The following is a 25,035-nucleotide window of genomic DNA, read 5'->3' as shown; positions in this document are numbered from 1 at the left end:
ATATATATATATATATATATATATATATATATATATATATATATATATATATATATATATATATATATATATATATATATATATATATATATATATATATATATATATAAGTACATAATATGTAATAAATTAATTATTAACTGAATGTACATTATATATTAACTAAAATTTATTAATTAAATAAAAGATACATAATATGTTAAATGTAGACAATAGATTAATTTTGATCCGTACATTATTAACTATCAATATATAATAAATTAATTATTAATTGAATGTACATTATATGTTAACACCAATTACATAATTTACCTACATATTGTAAACCTTTGCCCATAATATGACGATTTTGTAAAGTGTGGACCACTCGTTTTGTGGTTAATTTCATATGGTCCACTCAAATGTAAGCGCCAAACATAAGAAATAGACAGGTTTATCCTCCCAAAAAAAAAAAAGAAAAAAAGAAAACAAAAAAAAAAAGAAAACAAAAAGTGCATGCAGAAAGGTCCGTGGATGTTGGCACCAAAAAGGCAAGGGGGCACATGGTTCTCAAAATAGAAACTTTCATAGCTGGTTAAGAAAAACAGGAAAAGAGTCTAAGGTTAGGCTCATTCATTTTAGAATGAGCCTTAGAATTAGGCTCAATCCATTTTTGAATTATTTTTAATAAAGAGCAGTAAATACCGTAGGTGACCGACGCGATGAATTATTTTAATAAAGAGCAGTAAATAGGAATTATTTTTACACCTATTGTATTTATTGCTCTACCTAGATTTCGGCACGTTTTAAATGGATGAGTGACCGACGCTATGAATTTTTGAACTAAAACAGTAGTCGTGGGACCAACATTGGTACTAAAACAATAGTCGTGGGACCAAAATTGGTAGAAATTAAACATGTGGACCAAAATTTTCATTTTGCTAATAGCCGTGGAACCAAAATTCGTTTTTGCTCAATATATTTATTAACTATACACAATTATTACTAATCATTAATATAATAATTAGTTAAAGACATTGTGGTCTAGTGGCATCTAGTTTACACTCTTAGATGGATGAGAGTGGGTTCGAGCCTTAGGTTAAAAAAGTAAGTATGAACAGATACTACTTTGTAATAGAGTCATCATGAATATATTTGTTAACTATACACCATTATTATTAATCATGAGTATCATAAATAAATATTTTAATCAAATAATTAACATATGTATTTGGTTCCGTATTCTATGGTATTTTGATTTTTTTTTTAAATAATTAAGAATGAGCCTAAGTCTTAGGCTCATTCTCACGAGAGAAAAGTCAATCAAACCTAATCCTTAAGCTTTTTTTCTTGATTGGAGAACTAACCCATATTTGGGAAACCATGTTTTTCATCCTCCACGGCGAGTAAATGATTCAAAAGGCAAAATCGATCACCGGACCGCCGGTCAAAGGACTAGTTCTTAAACAAAATATATTAATATTAATTCTTTAATTTGTGGTCTTATTGTTCTGCAACTCTGTATTGGGGATTACAATTTGAAATATTCTCAAAATTCACACTGGATTTCAGAGAGGGTGCTATAATAGGAGAGTGGATCAATTTTAAAAATTCAATCGCATTATAAAATACAAATCTACAATCTTAATAAAGGCTAATAAAGTTAGGACTCCAACGGGAAGAAAAATAATGTTGGTAGCAATTATTTATTTAAACGAATGGTTTATATTATTTTGATTTTAGTAATTTTTTATGATTTTCCTTCTTCACTCTTTATTATATTATTTTCTTCCCTTAAATAACCCCACATTCGGTTAGAATAAACTTTAGTAACGGAATATTCCGTTAACTTTTAACTTACCTATTAATTTTTATAAGAAAGATTTTAAGTTCGAACCTCATCCCAATAAGAGTTGACACATTTGTTAAACATATACTACGAATATGTTAGAATATATTATTGAAATATTAGTTATCAAAAAATTAAAAAAGAGATATATAATTTCATTAGTTATATTGTCTTTATTTTCTACAATAAAAATTATTCATTATCAAAAAATTAAAAAAGAGATATAATTTTATTAGTTATATGTCTTTATTTTCTACAATAAAAAATATTCATTATTAAAAAAATTTAAATATATACATATACATACATACATACATACATACATATATATATATATATATATATATATATATATATATATATATATAAGTTCATTAGTTATATTCTCTTTATTTTCTACCATGCAAAGATTCATTACCTTTAAATTCATTAATCAATTATATTCATTACGTTATTTATTGTCTTCTTTTTGCACTATCTTGTAATTAAATACTCGGTATCAAAGTTATAATACAAAATAATGTTATATATTTATTTACAAAGTATTATATAAATAACATAAAATATTTTTTTAAAAATAAGCGGGAAAAAGACATTCAAATAATTCAATAAATTTAAGCGGGAAATTATCCCGTAATATTTTTTGAACTACATCACAGTTGTTCACTTTAAAGGTAAATCGTATTTCTTTATTAATATGATTTAAAATGTATAATTTTACATTACCAAAAGTAATATTCATTGATACTATTAGTTTTAGAGTATCGCTTTTACAAAATTCCAAACAATTATATATATATCACATGTTTCATTAGAGCTTTTGTCTTTTCTTCCCAAGAAGACAAGGTCTTCTAAAATAATGTGAGAAAGAGACGAGCTCAATTATGATAAGACATGGGATAGATAGAAGAAGACAAAACATCTCCACATGGCTCCACTTTTGATATTCACATGCTCCAATAAATAAATAAATAATATATATATATATATATATATACACACACACACCGGATCAGGTGATGATCTATCATTAGGTGAGGACTCTATGGACTAATCCAGATCTTCCATTTGGAGTGATCCAACGGCTATGAATGCAACTGCACAACAAAGTGGGAGGGATGCACAACAATCACAATGCACAAAAAGTCTCCCTACAAGAACTTACAGGGCGTTTGGTTGGGAGGAGGGAATTAGGGGGGAAAAGAATTGTAATTCGGTGGAATTGCAATTCAATGAATAAAGTAGGAATTGAAATTACAGTGTTTGGTATGCAGAAATAGGAGTACAGGGAATTGAAAGGTAATAAGCGACAAAATGACTAAAATGCCCTTATGTTGTTGTAGATGTTGTAGTAATAGTAGTAGTAAGTAGTAATAGTAATAGTAATAATAATAATAATAATAATAATAATAATAATAATAATAATAATAATAATAATAATAATAACAATTCATTCAAATAATAATAATAATAATACTAATTCTTTCAAAATAATAATAATAATATAATAATAATAATTCTTTCAAAATAATAATAATAATACTAATAATAATAATAATTCTTTCAATTTTTTTTTAAAAAAAAAAAGAAAAAAAAAAGACAAAGCGTACGGGAGGAGGGGCAAAATTGTCTTTACACCAACAAATTACCCCTCCTCTCCACCGAATTGCAATTCATGGGGGTACCCCATGAATTGCAATTCAACATTTGGAGGGAATTGCAATTCTGCGGAATTGCAATTCCCTCCAACCAAACAGTGTAGTTTGGGAATTCACTGAATTGCAATTCAATGAATTGTAATTCCCCCCGAACTACGCCCAACCAAACAGGCCATTAGGTCTTTTGTGGATTGTGGGACCTATCAAAATTTAAGAATTTCGCGCAATCCAGTGCACGCACCGGCTAATGCGTGCTGCGCAACACTTTAAAAAAATAAATTCACATCAGAATTTTTCTTCTTCTTTTTTTTTTTTCCTTCTTTTTTCCTCTTTTTTCCCATGTTCTCTTTCCATCTTCTCTCTCCTAGTTGACACCAGGGCGTTTGGTTGGAGGGAATTACAATTCATTTCCTACATAATTTCAACCTATTTCCGAATGTAACTAAATTGCTTCGTTTGGTTGGAAGGAATTGCAATTCCCTCATTTTCATGGAATTAGAATCCCATGGCCCCCCATGGGATTTAATTCCATGGATTTTAGGAAGAAAAAAAGACAATGATGAGACAAAATTACCCTTCTCTTTTTTAACCTAAAATTGATGTATGACCTTCATTTCTAAATTATAGTGGTTGGAAGGAATTGCAATTCCACACGGAATTGCAATTCCCCCATTTTCATGGAATTAGAATCCCATGGCCCCCATGGGATTTAATTCCATGGATTTTAGGAAGAAAAAAGGACAATGATGAGACAAAATTACACCTCTCTTTTTTAACCTAAAATTGATGTATGACCTTCACTTCTAAATTATAGTGTGTATTATTCTTCGACTTCTCTTTGTGTATGTTCATTTAAATCTTTATATGCAACAATTATTCGAAGTTTACATTCTTTATATGCATTGTTTAATTATTATATATATCAACTTTCATGTATATTCCTTCGAATTCTTTATATGCAGAACTCTTCAAAATTTGCATTCTTTATATGCAACAACTCTAACAATTTGTGAATTAATTTGTCAATTAGAAATAATAAAAATAATAATATAATAATAATAGTAGTAATAACAATAACAGCAACAACAATGAGCATTTTGGACTTTATAGTACTTATTTCCTCTTAATTCCCATGTATACCAAACATTGGAATTGAAATTCCTAGTAATTTTATTCCTGCAAACCAAACACTGGAATTTAAACTCCACTTTATTCCCACATTATTCTTTTCCCATGAAATTATAATTCTTTTCCCACCTAATTCTTTCTCTCTAACCAAACGCCCCATAAAAATCACACCAAAAACCTCAATATTGAATAGATGAGGGTTTTTTTTTTTTTTTTTTTTTTTTTTTTTTTTTTGTGTGCCAAGTAATGAAGAGGAGAGAGGGAAGAAGAGGAAAAGAAATAATTAAAAAAAAACAAAAAAAAAAAAAGATTGACAGATCTGTTAGCCAAAAAAATTTAAAAATGACATTACATGCCCAACCATCTAATATCTCACCATGTAGGGTCTACAATTCTAATAAAAATCAAAGGCTTTATAGGGAGACTCCGAATACTCTCTCTCCTCCACATAGGTTTGAAAATTCGCAAAAATCTTTCAAAATTCACTATTCTGGATGCTCTTGTGCATCCTCAATAGTGAGGGGTTTCCCTAATTTTTTTTGTGGGTCTCAACATGCATCCACCTCATCATCCACTATCTCACTCAATCACAAAAACTTTTTCCTCATTAGTTGTAAGTCTTTTCTCAATTTTTGTGGACCCACCATTTTACTATCCTAAATTTTAATTATTTCTTTATTTATTTGAATTATAAATTTATAATTGTAATAAAAATTAATAAAAAATAAACATACCTACATTTAATTAAAATGATAATTATAAAATTAAAATTAAATTAAACTACTAATTGCTTAAAAATTAAAACCAATTACTTAAAAATTAAATTACAAAGCGGTTAAAAAAATTAAAGTGCATAACAAATTTGAAATACAAATATTTAAATTAATTTTCGTTATTGCTTCATATGTGTTCAACCAAATCCGCGCGAAGTTGATGATACAGTTGCGAGTCATGTAACTCAAATTTTTTTTGTAAATATTGTTGAAACTCTTCGGTTTAGCTTTGTGACGCTTGTGCATTGCTCCATTTTCTTAGTCCACCCAACTAGTTACATTGTCACCTACATCCTCAACAATCATATTATGCAAAATAATGCAAGAATTAAAATTACAAATAATATTACAAATACGGCAATTTTAATTGAATCACCTACTACATTTAAAACAATATAAATAAAAACCTATGGCGGAGTGTTACGATCCTAGATATGACCGTAACAAATAGAAAACCTTTTGAGCAGGCTTCTAGCTCCTTACCGTATTCGAGTCACGGCAAACTCAAGTTTCACACTTCGAGCATGTGAGAGCTACAAGAAAGTTGAAGAATACAATATCAATATATTTCTCTAAGTGGTACCCAGTATGCATATACAATTGACCTATTTATACTAAATTACTAACACCTATAATAATACAACTACTAAAATTATTCTAACAGCTATGTGGATCATACTATTAAATAATGTACATTCAGTATAAAAATAATGTACTTTTAGTATATTAAAAATGTACATTGTATTCGGGGAATGTACATTATTTGTGTACTGAATGTATATTATATTGTATAATGTACATTTAGTACACAAATAATGTACATTTAGTGTATTGAAAATGTACTTTTTGTTATGATCCATACAGTACTACGTGGACCATGGTCCACACAATAATTTCCCGTTTGAACCCGATCGTTAAAAATGCTTAAGAAGTTATATACCATATATTAAGGTGAAAATTTTAGGGGTGATGAGTAGCATTATATTACTCTAATAATAATAACAACCTTTTAAAAAAAATTCGGCCCCTTTACTGAAAAGGCAATGTGAGGCTTGAAATAAAAGTTGAGAATAGGACATTTGAAAGGCTATATTGCAAGCTTTCAAGTTTCAAGACAAGTAGGCATTTAATTTTATTTCTTTTAAATAAAATCTGAAGTGGAAATGTCGTCACAACATATAATCTTATCCCACTAATGTCACATAAATTTGTTGTAATCTTATCCCAACCACTATTAAAATGTGAATGGTCTTAGAAGTATAAGATGATTTTAGTTAACTATAAGATTTTTGGCCAAAATCATGGTAATATGAGACAGTATTAAAGTAGCCATAAACTTCAACATCAAACAGTTCGGAAATTTTGCATTGCACTTGATTAACGCCATATACAGAAGATATCCATTAACAGAAATTCACAAATTTGTCTTTGTTGTTATAAGTTACGTTGGTATGTAGTTAACTACTTTTTGTCGCTTTGTAAACATTCATGTGGTGAGCATATATTGCTTTTGAAACTTTAATGTTCAAAGTGGATATGGTTCAAAATAATGCTCCATATTATTTAAGTCAACATTCCGCGACTGTTTAACAACAGCCGCGAAAAGTCTAAGGCTTTCCGCGACCGTACCCTAGTATCTGCGACGGTTGTACAACAATTACGAAAAGTCTTTTACAACAATAGTGGATTAGTTGTTACAACAATAATGGATTAGTTGTTTTGTACTAGTGACATCTTCAATTGGCAATATTCCTGACTTTAAACGTCTAATTCACAAATAGAAAGCGAAATAGCATTTTTTTTTTGGTCTATGTGAGAATTAAACTTTGCCTTCAACTTTGACTATTGTCACGAAACTAAAAACCCTAATTTATTGGTAATTCATATATGAAAGTTATGCCGTATAACGTTGAGTTTATAATTCAATTATAATTCAAAGTAAAAATATAATTTTATCTCCTTGAATTAAAACCTTGGTGATAGAGTATATAACTAGAAAGATAGTTATATATTTCAAAACAAAAGCTGATATAAGACCGTCAAATGTATGATACTTTTTAATAAAAACGTAATGTTTTTTTATTTTTAATAAATATTATATTGTCATTAAAAATATTATTTTTAAAAAATATTAATAAAAAGTATAATAGTTATTGATGGTTACAGGATTGAACATGGTAGCTCCACATTGATTCTTTAGCTGAGAAAATATAGAACATATATTGTCTTGAACCACGAAATATTATGTTTTTTGTGGAGATTTTTTTTTTTTTTTTTTTTTTTTTTTTTTTCATATTAGCATGTTAACCGTTTATCACATATCTTGTCTGAGTTGTTATCATTATATCACATACTTTGACATGTCCTATTCATTAAAAGTGATATTAATAAAAGAAAGAACTCGGATTATTTAAATAACTAGTATTTTTTTCACTCGTGCGATGTACAGAATTGATTTGTTATAATATATTAAGAATATTTGGATCGATATACAATTATTTAAATTATAACATCAAATATTATATATATATATATATATATATATATATATATATATAATGAAATTGAAGATATGGTTTGGGTCATTTATATTTGTTGATGTTATCATTGCTTGAATTCGAGCAAATAATTGCTCAAATTAATAGCTAATGTGTAGATCTACGCATACGGTGATATAACCTTAGAAATTTTATATATCATTATTGTTTAGGATTTTTATAATTTGGGCAAATGTGCTCGTTCTCTAGCAATTTAGTTATATTAATCAAATGCTAACATAATTCATTTGTATAGAGGATATATATATATATCCTTTAACGTCGGTTTTTTAGCACTTTTAACGTCGGTTAAAAATCGACGTTGATCTGGCCGACGTTGTATATAAATGATACGGCGTCGGTTGTAAAAACCGACGCCGTATGTATTTTTTATTTTTTAAAATAAATAAACGACGTCGGTTTTTTAAAAAAAACCGACGTCGTTTATTTAAAAAAAAATAAAAAAAAATATGAAACGATGTCGGTTTTTCCCAAAAACCGACGTCGTTTATTTAAAAAAAAATAAAAAAATATGAAATGACGTCGGTTTTTCCCAAAAACCGACGTCGTTTATTTAAAAAAAAATAAAAAAATATGAAACGACGTCGGTTTTTTAAAAAAACCGACGTCATTTATTTAAAAAAAAATTAAAAAAATAATACGACGTCGGTTAATAAGAAATAACCGACGCCGTACGTAATTAATTTAAAAAAATATATATATATAAACGACGTCGGTTCGTTCTTATTAACCGACGTCGTTTATTTTTTTTTTTTAAATATTAAAAATATTTTACGAATCTACCTAAAACCTGTACAGTATATTTCCAATTCACACATAACTTTCAGAACCTGTGTAACAAATTAACATTTATAATTCACAATTGATCAAACTAATAAAGTTCTCAATTAATCAAAGTTAATAAACATCACAACTTATCAAACTAATAAAGTATACTACAATAACTTCCTAATTGATCAGCAAGCATTAATACAGTTTTCAGAGAGAACTTCCTATTGCAGTAGTGGAAGAGATCTTCCAAACTTGGGCCAAGAAGATCAATGACCATAACATTGTATTCACCCTCAACTCCTAATGCCAGCTTCATCATAACAGCAGAGCACAAAATGTCAATTCATTGATTGCAAGCATTAATGCTTCAATTTATAATTCATGTTGAGCTTTAACCCATCTGATGCAATCACTTTTCCTTTTTTACTTCATTAAATATAAATTGTCCGATGCAAATATTTGTTGTTATGGAATACCTCATCATCATTTGATAAAGACTTAAGAGTGAACAATTATGCAATACTTTATGAAGATTGTTTCAAGTTGATTGCATAGTCAAGAAACTGATTTTAAGTAAACAAGCCAGATTGATTGTCTGATATTTAGTAGAACAAATAAATATATGCAACTGGGAAGGATAGAACTCACTTCCTCCTTGAAGAAGAATATAAATTTTTGATTCGTAGTGAAGTTGAGGGTGTTTGGTCTTGACTGACTCCTGGGAATTGTGGCAATTGAGACAATATCAGGATCATGAAGATAGTATTAAGTACACATACAGTATGGAGAACTCACATAAATAGATTAATGCTAACCTTAGCAGGAAAAAAATCTATGACTGATTTTAAAATGTAGGAAAATAATGTATGTACTAAAGCAGCACTCAACTTAATCAACTAGTTTGTACTAAGATAACTTAAAGGCCTAATTCAACTTAATCAACTAGTATGTACTAAGATAACTTAAAGGCCATACGAAACAGAATTACAGCTCATCCATCCAAAGCTTAAAATTCTTTTACAACTCTTGAACACTCTCCAGGAAAGTGAATGTGCACACAATGAAAAGTCACTTTCAGTATTTAATACACATTCACATCTTAAGTTCCACAAACAGATAAAATGAGTTATTTAAACTTAAAGTTTAGTGACTGGCTACACCCTATGAGTCTATGACAGCTAGATAACCAAACAATCTAAAGCAACTAAGTTCCAAGCAACTATGAAATAAGAAAAAAGCATACCAACTTGATGGCTACTTCTTCTTCATTTTGTATATTGACACCTGAATGAATTAACCAAATACATGACAGGAATCATTACAAAGTTATGCCAACAACTATCGCGAACAAAACTCAAGGTTAAAATAAAGAATGATAAATAAAAATGGAAGAGCATACCTAAATACAGCTCACCGAAAGAGCCACTCCCAATCTTTCTACCCAGCTTACACTTGCCACCAACAACATGACCCATAGCGATTCAAGTTCAACAACGCTTCGATCAATTTGTAAATTCGAAATATATTATAAATAATTTCTAAAAATACATAATAACTTATTAAAATTCGAAATTATGAATTTATAGGGCCTAAAATACATAATATTTTCTAAAATTCGAAATATATTATAAATAATTTCTAAAAATACATAATAACTTATTAAAATTCGAAATTATGAATTTATAGGTTCAAAAATATATAATAATTCCTAAAATTCGAAATATATTATAAATAATTCCTAAAAATACATAATAATTTTCTTAAAATTCGAAATTATGAATTTATAAGATCTAAGATACATAATAAACCCTAAAATACATTATAATTTCTTAAAATTCGTAATATATTAACAAATAATTCGAAATTTGAAATATATTAAAAAAAATTAATATTTACCGGTGGGAGGCGGCTGTGACGTCCGGTGTGCGGTGGCGGCACGCTGTCGCGAATGGCGGAGCTGTGGCGGTGCGCTGTCGCGATTGGAGGAGCGGTGGCGGTCCAGGGTCGCGGTGGCGGTGGCGGTGGCGGAGTGCGGAGGGCCGAGGGCCGAGGGCGGATGGCGGAGTCGTCGCGGCCGGATGGCGGTGGCTGTTCGCGTGGATCTGCTGTTCGCGTGGAGAGGGAAATATCGGAGGGCGGAGTCAAATTATGCTGTGGNTCTTTTTTTTTTAATTAGTAAACATATTGCTGAATATAGAGTTGTACAAAAATGTGTGAATATAGAGGTTTCAAAGTGTGAATGTAGAGTATAGGAATAGTGAATGTACATTTATGATTGTGTGAATGTAGAATTGCCCAGAAATATGTGAATGTGGAGGTTTCAAATTGTGAATATAGAGTATAGAAATCGTGAATGTAGAGTTATGCATGTGTGAATCTGTAATAGAGTTAAGAAGTTCTAGCAACTTGTAGCCCTGTAATGTGTGAATGTGAAGTTCTCAAGTTGTGAATATAGAGTATAGAAATCGTGAATGTAGAGTTATGCATGTGTGAATCTGTAATAGAGTTAAGAAGTTCTAGCAACTTGTAGCCCTGTAATGTGTGAATGTGAAGTTCTCAAGTTGTGAATATAGAGTATAGAACCTGTGAATATAGAGTTTTGAATGTGTGAATGCATAACAGTGGTAATATAATTACTAAACATATAATCTTGTAATGTGTGAATGTGGAGTTTACAAAGTGTGAATGTAGAGTATCATATAATCCTGTAATGTGTGAATGTGGAGTTTACAAAGTGTGAATGTAGAGTATAGTGTATGTGAATGTAGAGTTTACAAAGTGTGAATGTAGAGTATAGTGTATGTGAATGTAGAGTATAGTGTATGTGAATGTAGACCCAGGTCCACCTTGCAAGGTGGACCTGGGTCCACGACATAACAATTGGAGGGTGGAGGCGTGGTTTGTGTTACGTTCCAGATCTGCTGTTCGCGTAGATCTGGTGGGCTTTTAATTAAAGCCCTACGACGTCGGTTTTCTGAACAACCGACGCCGTAGCCCATTTATTTCATTTTTTTTTAAAATAAAATAATAATAAATATACGACGTCGGTTCACTCACGAACCGACGTCGTACTTATTTTTATTTTAATTTATGGCGTTGGTTTTGCGCAGAACCGACGCCATAATTTATATTTAAAAATAAATAAAACTAAATATTAAATACGACGTCGGTTTGGTAACCAAACCGACGTCGTTTTATTTTCGTAAATTTTTTAAAAACAAATGACGTCGGTTTTGTACTACAACCGACGTCGTATCCCTTTGACGTCGGTTTTTTTTTAAAAACCGACGTTGTTAAGACGACGTTAAATGTGTTTTCTGTAGTAGTGCGGCCTCCTTGACTTCAATTTAATAAGTCATCGTCACATTAATTCAAGGTTGCAAAAATCGCGCTAGGCGGTGACCGGTCGCGTCGAGGAAGGCCGGAATCGGCCTCCTCCGCGGCCGGCCGCCTAGGCGGTCTAGGCGGCGCCTAGACCGGCTAGGCGGCCGAACTGACGAACAGTCCACTAATTTTTTATTTTTATTTTAATTTTTTTTCCCCCAAATTCATTACAACCCCAAGCATCTCCGTCGAACCGTCATCATTCCCCCACGCCAACAGTCCGCCGAGTAGCAGCTCCGCCACGACGCCACCCCACGCGACCACGCCGGTCGCTTTCGCCTGCACCTTCAGCTGGTCGTCTCATTTAAAAAATAAAAACAGAAGCAGAGTAGATCTGTAGACTTGTAGCTTGTAGGTGAGAGAAAATAGAGTAGCAAACGTGAGGGAAGGCCAGGGCAGTGAAGAGTGGAGATGACGGTGTTTCTTTAATGGCTTTATAGTGTTATACTACTATGGACTTATGGTGTTTCTTTTTGGTAATGGTGTTATGTGATGGTAATGGTGAAGAATGGAGATGACGGTGAGGGCCAAAACACAAAAAGAAAAAAAGAGAGAGAGAGAGATTGATTGATTGAGTGGAGTGGCTGTAGTCTTGGGAAATGAATTATGGCAAAGATCAGAGAAGTGGAAGCCTTAATTGTTTTTGGGAAATAAAATCACAGGGCGGTGAAGGCACTATTTAATGAAAAAGAATTAAAAGAAAAAAAAATTAAATTGGGCGCCTAGGCGCCGAAAAATCGGCGCCTAGGGGGCGCCTAGCGTCTTTTTCAACCTTGCATTAATTCAATTAAGGTTAGCCATGTCATTTAGCTTCCAAGAGGTCATCCTCTACTCCAAATAAATAACACTCAATTTATGCTTGAGTTAGCCTCTCCTTCCCAGAGCTTCAAACTTGTGACATTGCCTTCAAAAATTTGTCATGGTGCATGACCAATCTTCCAGTTGCTCCTTTCTTGTAAAGTAGAAGCAAATGATTTGCAAGTATAAAATAAATTTATACTCTTGTAATTTTCACATCGTTCTCACAATCTGACTATGCTTGGACTTAAGCATAGAAATAATCTACTAGACTCAAAATAAAATTGGGGGTGTAGAGTTACATTTTTGGTTCAACAAAACAATTACACTTTATTCCTAACACACCCTTACTCTTACAAGCATTGAAGTACCAGTTGCCTTCTATGTCTAGAATTTCTCCAAGTACCAAAAATTCTCCGACCTAAAAATTAATTACGATACGTGAGAAATACAAAACTAAACCTGTGATTTTTACCTTCTTATTGTCATAAGTATCCTTCAAAGAAGTAATTGTGACATTTTCACTCGATAAAGCTTCCAATGATCCAGATTTAGTAATTCTTGAACTTGAGCTTATACTTCGTATTGTAGTCAAGAACCTAGGCATACTAATTTAAACGAAGTACCCGAAATCATCAAACGTGTTTGAAATAAAATATGATACGAAGTGAAAAAAAATTGAACTGTCACAATACCTAACTCATGCATTCATAGTTGAACAGAATCTTGGTTGCAATGTAGAAACTAGATATCCTAACTCCACCATCTAATATGATAAACGATTTTAAATAGTTATATTATTAATTTAATCAAATAAATTTATGTCTGTCACTGGGTAATTACTTACGTGACAGGCATGACGCCTAAATTTATACTTAAACAAATCAAAAGGTCATCTAAACAAATACATACCAAGAATAATCTTCAATGACAAAATTAATCGACAAACCTTTGGGTATTTGAATTAACTTGGATAACTTTTGGCTTAGTAATGAAAACTACATGGCCAATCAAATATGCGATAACCAAACAAAAGATTATAAATTGTCATTCATGAATGTACTATTAGAAATTTAGTATAACAAAAAGAAATGATAACACATCCAGTATAGAACAAAATTGAAAGAAGAATGCAATACTTTCGTGGAGAATGGGAGTGTTTCGTGATTATGGAGAGAATAGGGAAGAAAGGGTGTTTAAATAGCCCAAATTCGCGACCATGGTCTGCTGCAAGTCCACGTTCGTGGACTTACTCGTGGAACTTTCTGGAAAGTTTCCACGATTTCATCTCGTGGTCTTTTTGCATGGACTTTTCTAGAAATAATTCACGAGCTAGTCCACGACGTCGACATGCTTGTGGAAGTTTCTGGAGATTTTCCACAATTTTCCCATGCTCATGGACTTCAACGTGGAAGTTTCTGTTTAGTTTCCACCAGCTAGTCCACGACGTGGACTTACTCGTGGAAATGAAATAGAGACTTGCCCAGTTTTCCCTTACTTTTTCCTTCACTTTTGACCATTTCTTTGTTTAATTTTCCCTCAAAATTCTCCACACAACTCCTGCAAATTAGTTCCAAAGGGTCCCAAAAACAAAAACGCAACAAAAAACACAAAAGAAACAACAACAAATATTCAAAAGATAGCCTTGGGGTGCCTCCCAAGAAGCGCCACATTTAACATCGTTGGCTCGACTTAACTTCATTCTCTTCAACCATTCACATCAAATTTTGGGCGAAAACATTTCGAGGTCCAAGTGTTTTTCCAAATCAACCTTTCCATTTCTCATTTTGGTTTGGTCTTGGTTTTCACTTTGACCATCTCTTTAGAAGTGCAAACCCCCTCTTCCACAAAAGTAGCCATTTCAACAATGGCTCTATTCCAATTGAACCGAAGAGTGATCTCGCTCGTGCCAACATCAATTATGCCATGGCAAGATGCCAAAAATGGCCTCCGATCCCAAATATCAACGGGCCACATGAATCTTCTACGCCCATGTCACATACAACAAAAACAACGGGGACTATAAATTCTCCAACCTTCACCAACACATCCTCCGCAATACCTTTGGTGCTCCGGATTGTCCCATCGGCAAGACGGAGGTTGAGTCGGGTTGGACTCAAATATGGCAATTTCAACTTTTCAAAAACACAAGAAGGCATCAAGTTAATGGAAGCTCCGAGATCGGCCAAGGCATTGTTAAATTCTATGTCCTTGATGGCACATGAAAAAACAAATGGCCCGGGGTCACCCTTCTTGATTGGGCACCCCGTAGAGCATATTCCTCAACATATTCCTCAACATCATCATCAAGATCTAGCATTTTTCTCAATTAGGCATCACAATGAAATTTTTGGAAGAAAGCATTGAATGTACCTCATTTCAAGTTGAAAGAGGGTCTGATCATTTTCTATGTCATTGACATACGAGAGATCAAAAGCTTTAAGTGCAAATTCTAGTAGACCAATAAGAGATACAAAGGCTAAAACATTCAAGCCATAATACTCTTGCAAATTGAAGATCAACCTCAATCCGAGTCAACCGAGGTGGAGAAGAACAAACATATTGGTGTTCAAAAACTAAACTCTACTATGAGAAATAGATAGAGGAAGAGTAACAAGATTGGACTTGCGAAAACCTTTGAGACTTATTGTTGGCTTTGTGATCAAAGCTGAAGTTCTCACCATATGTACTATGGTGAAAATACTAGTAGAACCTCATAAGTATTCTAGGAGGAGAGTGATCGAATGAAGTAGAAGGTTGCCGAACCATTATGAAAATTCTTATCTCTCATTTGTTTTTTTTTAGGATACATATCTCTCATATCATTTTACTGCATTTATATATTTTTAACACTTACTTTATCATATTGCAAATAGTTAACATTTCGGCAAGACAAACGTGTGCCATAAAATATAAAAAGGGTTATAAATAATTTTCGCTGCATACTCTAAAATATTCTGACTAAGTAATTAAGAATTCAACATCACTCCAAGGAGTAGTATAGAACTCTTAATATCCCTAAGTCATCTGACTCTGTTACAACATCGGTTCATAACTACTTTCTTAACCTATTAAAGTACAAAGTCAATATGGGCCGCCCCCACTGAGTCTTGAATTCATAACCTTCCATTTGAGAGAGTCATTTTGAAAGAGTTTTAAAATGCTGCAAGTCTATTCATCCCTAGACTTGTATATATGCAAACTATTATTTAAGCTTAGTAACCTGTTTGGAATCCTCAACCTTTTGGTTTTTCTTATATTAATTACTTGATGAGGAAAAATCTTTCTTTGTTTTATAATTTTTGTTGAAACCTTCAATCCGGCTTTCTTTTCAATAATAATCACCTATCTCACCATTATCGATTTTTCCTACTTTTCTATTTGATGGATATATCAAGATCAGTCCAAGGAGAAAGGTCCAAGAGCATATATATTTAACTCAAACTCAAGTCACAACACAAGTAAGTGAAATTATATTAAAACATGCATTGCATGTTTAGCATTTAGTCTTAATTGTTTATTAGTACACTGTAGAGATCAACAATCACAAACATTATTCAACAACAATAAATCCAAAAACTAGAATTTCAAGAAGCTTTTCTCCTTTAAACTTTCAATAGTATCCTTAAGGCTCACTTCTATAGAAGTGTACTTGATGCCCAAGCTTTTCGCCTTGTCCTGGGATACTTTGTATGTTGGCACTATAGGCAAGTCTGCTCCATATCTGCCACCAAAAGAAAATAAACTTTAATATCTAGCTAGCTACACTTGAAGGGCTATATGTACATTATATTCAGTTTAAATAGAAAAAGCAAACTTCTGATTTGAATCTTACTTCTCAGGAATGGCAAGAGCAGGATAAAGCTGGCCAACAATCTTCAAAACCTGAGAAGAGTGCATTGTTTCCGCAACCAAACAGTATCTTCCACGGGCGGAAGGTACCTCAAATGCTTCGATATGTGCAATTGCGACGTCTCTAACATCAACATAGATGTTGATTGGAAAAGACATGAAATCCATTCCTGTGAATATAATGTTCAATTCGCCACTTCCACTAAGGCTCTAATAAGAATGCTATCATAATGTTCATTTCTTGGAGAGATGTTACCTTCTTTTATGGTGCCCAGAATCACCTCGCTTGAAAAATTAAGAGTTGGTTGTAAAAGAGGGCCAATACAAAGACCAGGATGCAGTGAAACAATGTCAATCTTATTCTCCCCAGCATATTTCCATGATGCTTCCTCGGCAAGGACTTTAGACAAGATATACCATTGCTACAAAGATTTAAAAAGAAAAAAAAAACATAAATTAGCGCAAATTAAAGGTGATTGATTTGTAATCAAGTTAGGGATATGACTCAACAATGATGTGTTGTATCCATTTCGCCAATAGATTAATGTGACATAATTGAAGGAGGACAAAAATGACCCGAACTGAACTGACCAAATTAAAGGGGACGTTTTGAAAAGAAAAAAAAATGACTGAAAACTGAGATGACACATTCAAATCTAGAATCAAAAATAAAATTAATTAACTCAAAAAGACAATGAAAAGGTGTCTCAATCACTAAGCAAATACAAGAATTACAATAAAAGATCCACAAAATCTTTTACATGTGTGTATAGGATTTGGTGTACACACCTTTGTTTCCTCTGCAAAATCTTTATCAGAAAACCAAGTCTCATCAATTACATCAGCTGGAGTTAAAGGATTTCGTTTGTACATAACAGAAGCCGTTGAGGACGTCACCACTACCCTTTTCACAGAAGGTGTTCTCACACATGATCCAAGAACATTTAGTGTCCCGTTTACTGCAGGATTCACTAATTCTTCCTAAAATATATATAGGGACAGATATCTTGAGAAAGAAGATAGATAAATGGGGTATTATCATTAAAAAAAAAAAAAGGAAAAGGTTAACCTTAGTTGCAGATGGTTTAAAAGAAACAGGTGATGCTGTGTGGAAAACACCGTCACACCCCTTAATTGCAGGATCAAAGGAATTTTCATCAAGTAAGTCGGCTTCAAACAAATGCAGTCTTTCCTTGGCACGATCTAATGCAAGAAGATGTGCCACCTTATTTGGATCCGCTGCAATAATACCATATAAGATCGATGTTACCGTAATAGAAGGTGCATCAACACAGACATCAAAAATTTTCCAGAAATATATAAAATGTGAAATCAAATTGGAAGAGAGAGGGGACTGACTGAGGCTGCGAACGGTGGCGTGGACGGTGTAACCACGGTCGAGCAAAAGCTTGACGAGCCAAGAAGCTATGAAGCCGGAAGCACCGGTCACGCAAACCACCTTCCCCTCGCCGCTCATCTTTTTCTTTTAGATTTTAGATTACAAATTGCCCTAGTCTGTCTACTTATATATTTATTGGCACACCACATCATACAAATTAAATGATTGATTATTAGTGAAGTGGACAAATTATGCATGGTATGCAATGGATCAGGTCCACCATGCATTTAGGGTAATAATCCAAAATGACATTATGTACTTATTGTTATATTAATGGCCCTTTTTGGTAACATAGTTGATTAGCCAACAATATTTGGTTAATCAGTTTTTTGTAACAACATATTGTTCTAAAAAGTTAAAAAATTTTAAAAACGCAAAGCAGTTTTTTTCAATAAGCTTTTTGAACAAATAAATTATTTTTTTCAAAACAACGAGATTGTGCAGACAGGTCCAACAGTTCTGCCTTCCAGTCTCATTACTCTCATGGTCTCTTCAAGGTATTAAGAAGCGGGGTACTTGAGCCCGTTGGATTGGGGGTGTGTGCAATGTAGTCAGGGTCGTTCCAATAAAAATTAGGGTCTTGTGCCATATCTTAATTTGAGCCCCTTTTTCAAGTAATTTCTATATATAAAAATAATAGTTATTCAAAAAGTTGTGTCAAAATATAAATATTGTATAAAAAATACATATAAAATTTTATTTAAAAAGTGACATGCGTCGTGCACATTTAGACGCATGCAATAGTAGAAATAATAGTTATTCAAAAGCTCATTTTCAATGGAGATTAAAGCTAATTCATTGAGTCACTCTTGCAACATACTTGATCGTAACTAAGATTTCAACAATTTCAACTTTGAAAAACTCCTTTCTACAGAGGCAACAATAATCGGGATAGTCAATAATATTCGGTATGCAATAGTAGAATTTAGAAAACAACTCGTATGTTTCAATGAAGTCAATATACTCACTACCCCTATCTTTTATTTCGATAAAATCTCTCTAAGCAATTTTAGCTCAAAATAGAATTCATTTCCGATCCATAAAAAAGAGTTGCTTCTAAACAAATGCAACAAGACTTCAAATCCATATCAACTATTGATTGTAACTTGTCAGAACTAAACAAAAAAAAAAACATGTTTACTAGCACAGTTTTCCATTTTGAAAACAGGAAATAATTTTTCAGTTTTCTAGAAAACTGAAACACTATAAAAAACTGTTTTCTAAATGGAAAACAGAATCAGCTATCATCTATTAGACTATATGTATGTCACTATAACCACATTCCCACCATTATCTACTTACATATTTATTAATTACTATGATTACATTTATTATCATCTTCTTTTACTTATCATCATCTTCTATCTTTTCTACTTACATTACTTATTTAAACATAACTTATTTGATTATGCTTATAATTATACATCATTCACATTATCAAAATTAAAAATTGAAATCTATACCACGCTTTATATTTTGATTGAACTCAATTGATTATTGGTTTTGGTCCAGATATCAGATATCAAAATTTCACATATATTACTATATTAGAATTCAAAATAAAAATTATGTATACAAACATGTCATTCAAATGAATATATCCAAACATATTTTAAATATTAGCTCAAAAAATATTAATATTATCTAAACTAAATTTTTTGTGAACTTAATAGGTTATTGGTTCAAATATATTTTTATTTATGTTATATACAGATATAAATTTGGTTCAGATATCAAATGTAATTTTTTTTTTTTTTACATATATTGGACTTAAAAGTAAAAAATATATTTATTCTATTTAAACCAAATATATTTTAAAATATTTTAAATATAAGGTCTAAAAATCACTCGAAATTAAACTTATTGTTAATTTTATAACGTTGATCTAAAAAAAATAAATTTGAAAAAATAAGTGTTAGTAAACAAGTTTTCTAAACAGAAAACAGAGAATGAAAACTGAAAAATTGAAAAATAGAAAACAGAAAACAGTTTTCTGTTAGTAAACAAGCCCTAAAAGTTCCTTCATCTACAATCTTAATAAGAGCCAATAATGTTAGGGTTGTAACGGGAAGAAAAAAAATGTTGGTGTAATTATTTACTTAAATGAATGGTTCATATTATTTTGATTTTAGTAATCTTTTATGATTTTAATTATTTACCCTCTATTATATTATTTTCTTCCCTTAAATACCCACACATTCCGTTAACTTTTAACTTTAGTAACGGAATATTCCGTTAACTTTTAACTTACCCATTAATTTCTATAAGTAAGGTCTTAGGTTCGAATCTCATCCTAATCAAAGTTAGTATAATTGTTAAACATATACTAAGAATATGTTAGAGTATATTATTAAAAATTAAGTATCCATTCTATTACTCTTATAGTCTTATTAAATTAAATAAATTATGCATTTCTTTAATTTAGATGTTTACAATGCCTTTATTCCAAAAAAAAATATTCGTTATCAAGAAATTTAAAAAAGAGATATAATTTAATTAGTTATATTGTCTTTATTTTATTCAATAAAAGTTATTCATTATCAAAAAAAAATTAAAAAAGAGATATAATTTCATTAGTTATATAGTTTTTATTTTCTAAAATAAAAATTATTCATTATAAAAAAAAATAAAAAGGGGCCGTGTGGGTGGCCGTTTAGCACTGCTCTGTGTATATTTAAGCTTGTTTTGAGCATTTTGAACTCGATTTTGACCCATGGTTGAACCATAGACTCTCTCATTCACTCTCTTTCAATAGAGAAGCTTTCTTTCCCTTATCTCTTTTCTTTTGCAAGATTTATGTTTATTACTTGTGCTTTTGTGTTCTTTATGCTATTTTATTATCAGTAGTTAGTTTATGGGCTTGAGTTAGGGTTGTATTATCTATTTTGATGCTTAAGTTATGATTATTGTGAAGAAAGGGGAAGAACCCCACCTAGGGTTCTTGAGTTTGAGTTGGGTCTTTAATCTATCTTGCAATAGTTGATACGTAGCAATTGTTGTTTGTGTTTGGAAAGTCTTTCATCTCAATGAGAATTGGAAGGAAGACTTGAGCCTTCCCAGTCTCAAACCCAATTTCCCTTCTATGGAAATGGGGGTAGATTGGGGCTTAAATAGCTTTTGTTCTTCAAGAACTTGAGTTGATACATCACGGAAGTGGGGCAATCCTTGTTCTAATCCTTGTTTTGACTAGGATTTATTTGTGCTTGCCTCATGACCCTAGGTAAAACGTTCTTCTCCAAACCTTAAGTGTTAAAGCATCAATAGAGTAATACCCCTAACTTGAGTCTTATTTCTTTATTTTGTATTTATCTATTGTTTATATGTGTTTGTTCTACTATCTTGTTGTCGTTTACTTAGCTTCTTGTTGATTTTCTTGTGCTAGTGTCTAGTTATGTGATTGAATATTGCGTGCCATAACCTCCAATCCCAAGCGGAACAACATTTCACACCCGTACACTCACCATCACTCATTTTTGCTACACATCAGAAGACAAGAAACCATTTCTAGCGAAAGTTCATAAATTCTATTAAGGTTCATAAGATAAGAATATATGCTACAACTCTTGTTGGGGGAGGCCTAAACGGCAAGTTCAGTGCTAAGTGATTGGGGATATTGTTAGACAGAGGCTTAAAGGGCCAAGTCAATCACCCAACCTTTCAAAAATCTGATGCTCGCTACTACACAGGCATAAGGAAATAAAATTGTGGCTTTACTACTAGCTTTACTTTTAACGTAATGGTATGCGTTTGATCTTAACGACTCTCATGGGGAGTGTGATTTATATATCATACTACCAAATTATCATCATAATTCATATTGTTCATTTCTTTAAGAGATCTATTTTCCCTTCTTTTATAAGGTCAAAAAGCACCTAACTTGAATAATTAAGAGCTGGTTATAAAATAGGACCAATTACAAGACAAGGATGCAATGAAAGTATGAAACCATGTCAATCCCACTCTCCCCTGCATAATCACAATTGTTAGTAAAGTGATTGAGAATATTCCAAACCGAAAAATATTCAAGAGAAAGTTACCAATGTTTCAATTTTTCCTAGGTACATTAATCAAGGAAGCCAAAAAGCCAAGTTTTCAAGAGTTCAAGTCAGACAACGATTGAAAAATCTAACATGTATAACCTAACATGCAAAACCACTGGTCATTACACATTTGACAAAGATTGTGTTGGAAAATAGCATAAAAATGGCAATTTAAGTGGCTATTTTGTGGTACAAATATATGTGGGGTCCACTTCCGATTTGGGTCGGGTCAAAGTGGATTCGGGTTCTTCGTAGTTAGATGAAGAGATTGATATTTCAAGAAGTCAAGACTCAGCTCAACAATAATTTTCAGATAAAGGATCTAGGTCCTTTAAAGTACTTCCTTGGTTTGGAAGTGGCTAGACAAAAGAAAGGCATTGCTGTGTACCAAAGAAAATATGCATTGGAGTTACTTGATGATACAGGATTTCTAAATGCAAAACTTGTGTACAGCCCCACAGTTCCCTCACATAAACTAAGTAAAGATGGGAGTAAACCCCTTGAAGAAAATGGTCAATACAGGAAAATAGTTGGAAAACTTCTCTATCTAACAATCACTAGACCTGATATCAGTTTTGCTACACAACAACTTTCCTAGTTCATTGACAATCCTACAGATTTATATTTACAAGCTACACACAGGGTGCTAAGGTACATGTAGGATATATTTAATAAAATATATCTACGTATTTAATTGAGAGAAGGGAGGAAAAATACGAAGGGATATTAAACTAGAGAGAGGAAGAGAAGTCTGAACAAAGGAGAGAATTTTTATTTCATCAGCTTCTTCATTTGGGTGGTGCATAACAATCTGAACCAAACTCCATATTTATACTAAAGGAAATCCGAAAATTTTGATGCTGCTAGTTCTTATACACTAATCACACACATGCTTTAATAATATAATACACACTCACTCATGTTACTCCCATGTGCACAACTAAGCTTAATGATGTGCCAGTACATACCCACATGCATTCTTGCTCATCACATGCAATCTTACTTGGTTTAAATAATAATATAATAATAATACTTTTATTATTATAACATTGCCTCCCTTAAACCAAGTTGGATATGTTCGCCATCCCTATTTCCTTCTTCAGTTTGAGAAATGTCTCGGTCTTCAATGGCTTTGTAAAAATATCAGCAACTTGACATTCACTTGCACAGTACTCAATGTTGATTTGCTTTTCAGCAACCAACTCCCTAATTTTGTGATACTTGATATCAATGTGTTTGCTGCGACCATGAAAGAAAGGATTCTTGGACAACGAAATTGCTGATTTGTTGTCACAGAAAATAGTTGTAGGTGCTTCCAGCTTCTGTTGCAAAAATTCCAAAATTCTTCTGAGCCAAATTGCGTGAGTAGCACAGTTTGCTGCTGCAATGTATTCTGCTTCTACGGTTGAAAGTGCTACAATCTGCTGCTTCTTTGAAGACCAAGAAAATATAGCAGAACCAAGATAGAAGGCATATCCCGATGTGCTTTTTCTTGTCTCAACGTCTCCAGCCCAATCACTGTCTGTGTATCCAACAAGTTTCACAACATCATTAGTAGAGTAAAAAATTCCATCATTACTCGTACCTTTGACATATCTCAGAATTCGCTTTGCTGCAACCCAATGTGATTCTTTTGGTTCCTCCATGAATCTGCTGAGTATTCCAACTCCAAAAAAATATCTGGCCTTGTAGCTACCAAATATCTCAAACTCCCAATTAAACTTTTATAAGCTGTAACATTCACATTCTTACCACACTCATCTTTGGACATCTTCAACTTTTTAGCTACTGGAGTTGAAACTGGTTTGGAGTTTTCCATTTTGATCTTTCTCAAAATATCAGCAGCATATTTCTTCTGTGAAATAAAGATTCCACCTTTCATCTGAACAACTTCAAGACCAAGAAAGTAACACATAAGTCCCATATCAGTCATTTCAAATTTGTTAATGAGTGCCTCCCTGAATTCTGAGATTAGTTTCAAATTGTTTCCAGTAAAAATCAAATCATCAACATATAGACAGATTATAACAATATCTCCAGAATCTGTGTATTTGATATATAGAGTATGCTCATAATGACATCTCATAAAACCATTCTCAACAAAATAGGAATCAATGCAACCATACCATGCTCTGGGTGCCTGTTTTAAACCATACAAAGTTTTTCTCAACTTGTAAACCTTATTTTCTTCCCCTTTCTTCACATACCCTGCAGGTTGCTCAACATATATTTCCTCTTCAAGAAAACCATTCAAAAAAGCAGACTTGACATCCATTTGATACAATTTCCAATCATTTTGAGCAGCAAGAGAAATAAGCATTCGCACAGTATCAAGTCTACTTACTGGAGCAAAAACCTCAAAATAATCAATACTTGGTTTTTGTTTGTAACCCTTTGCTACCAACCGTGCCTTAAAACGGTCAACCTCACCATCTGACTTGTATTTGGTTTTATAAACCCACTTTACTCCAATTGGCTTCTTTTCGGGAGGTAAATCTGTTAACTCCCAAGTACCATTCTTTTTAATGGCACAAATCTCCTCATCCATTGCTTTAAGCCAATGAGTTTCTGTAGCAGCCTCCTCAAATGATATAGGGTCACAATCTGCAAAGAGAGCAAACTGAACAATCTGTTCATCAGTTAAGTCATTATCATTACCCAAAACATAATCTTCCAAACGAGCTGGTAAGTGACGCTCGCGTTGAGATCTCCGAACTGATGACTCTAGCTGTAAAGAAGACTGAACATTATCTGAAACCAATTGCTCATTATCAGGAATAATGGGAACAACAACTGACCTTTCTTCTTTAGTTGACCAATCACATGCACCATATTCATCAAAAGTG

At 32.2% G+C, this 25,035-nt stretch overlaps 2 protein-coding genes and 1 long non-coding RNA gene across 3 annotated transcripts; 1 reads left to right on the top strand and 2 right to left on the bottom strand.

The window, feature by feature from the left end:
- Window positions 1-9,394: 9,394 nt before the first annotated feature.
- On the bottom strand, window positions 9,395-10,184 carry LOC116030096. The gene is made up of 3 exons (XR_004100375.1): window positions 10,116-10,184; window positions 9,960-10,000; window positions 9,395-9,434 (listed from the first exon to the last, which is right to left on the bottom strand). It is a non-coding gene; the product is annotated as an uncharacterized LOC116030096 (long non-coding RNA).
- A 6,128-nt stretch (window positions 10,185-16,312) lies between these two features.
- Window positions 16,313-18,227, bottom strand: LOC116030089 (cinnamoyl-CoA reductase 1-like). Its single transcript, XM_031272215.1, has 6 exons — window positions 18,110-18,227; window positions 17,820-17,989; window positions 17,540-17,731; window positions 17,007-17,172; window positions 16,734-16,920; window positions 16,313-16,622 (listed from the first exon to the last, which is right to left on the bottom strand). Exons 1-6 carry the CDS (start codon window positions 18,225-18,227, stop codon window positions 16,478-16,480), a joined length of 978 nt encoding a protein of 325 aa, XP_031128075.1. The 3' UTR covers window positions 16,313-16,477.
- A 4,221-nt stretch (window positions 18,228-22,448) lies between these two features.
- LOC116029562 (uncharacterized mitochondrial protein AtMg00810-like) lies at window positions 22,449-22,787 on the top strand. Its single transcript, XM_031271613.1, has one exon. The coding sequence runs from the start codon at window positions 22,449-22,451 to the stop codon at window positions 22,785-22,787; it is 339 nt and encodes a 112-aa protein (XP_031127473.1).
- The last annotated feature ends 2,248 nt before the right edge of the window (window positions 22,788-25,035 follow it).

This window comes from Ipomoea triloba, chromosome 9, assembly GCF_003576645.1.
Source record: "Ipomoea triloba cultivar NCNSP0323 chromosome 9, ASM357664v1".
NCBI lineage: Eukaryota > Viridiplantae > Streptophyta > Magnoliopsida > Solanales > Convolvulaceae > Ipomoea > Ipomoea triloba.
Note: the sequence above shows the minus strand (reverse complement) of the source record. Positions and strands in the feature narration are given on the sequence as shown.

What these genes read in the sequence shown, in the direction of transcription:
- LOC116029562 (XM_031271613.1), top strand. Translation starts at nt 22,449, where the DNA reads ATGAAGAGATTGATATTTCAAGAAGTCAAGACTCAGCTCAACAATAAT.
- LOC116030089 (XM_031272215.1), bottom strand. Translation starts at nt 18,227, where the DNA reads ATGAGCGGCGAGGGGAAGGTGGTTTGCGTGACCGGTGCTTCCGGCTTC. An exon ending in TCTGGGCACCATAAAAGAAG is followed by an intron (nt 16,921 to 17,006) that starts GTAACATCTCTC and finishes TTATATTCACAG; the next exon opens with GAATGGATTTCATGTCTTTT. An exon ending in GCTCTTGCCATTCCTGAGAA is followed by an intron (nt 16,623 to 16,733) that starts GTAAGATTCAAA and finishes TTTTGGTGGCAG; the next exon opens with ATATGGAGCAGACTTGCCTA.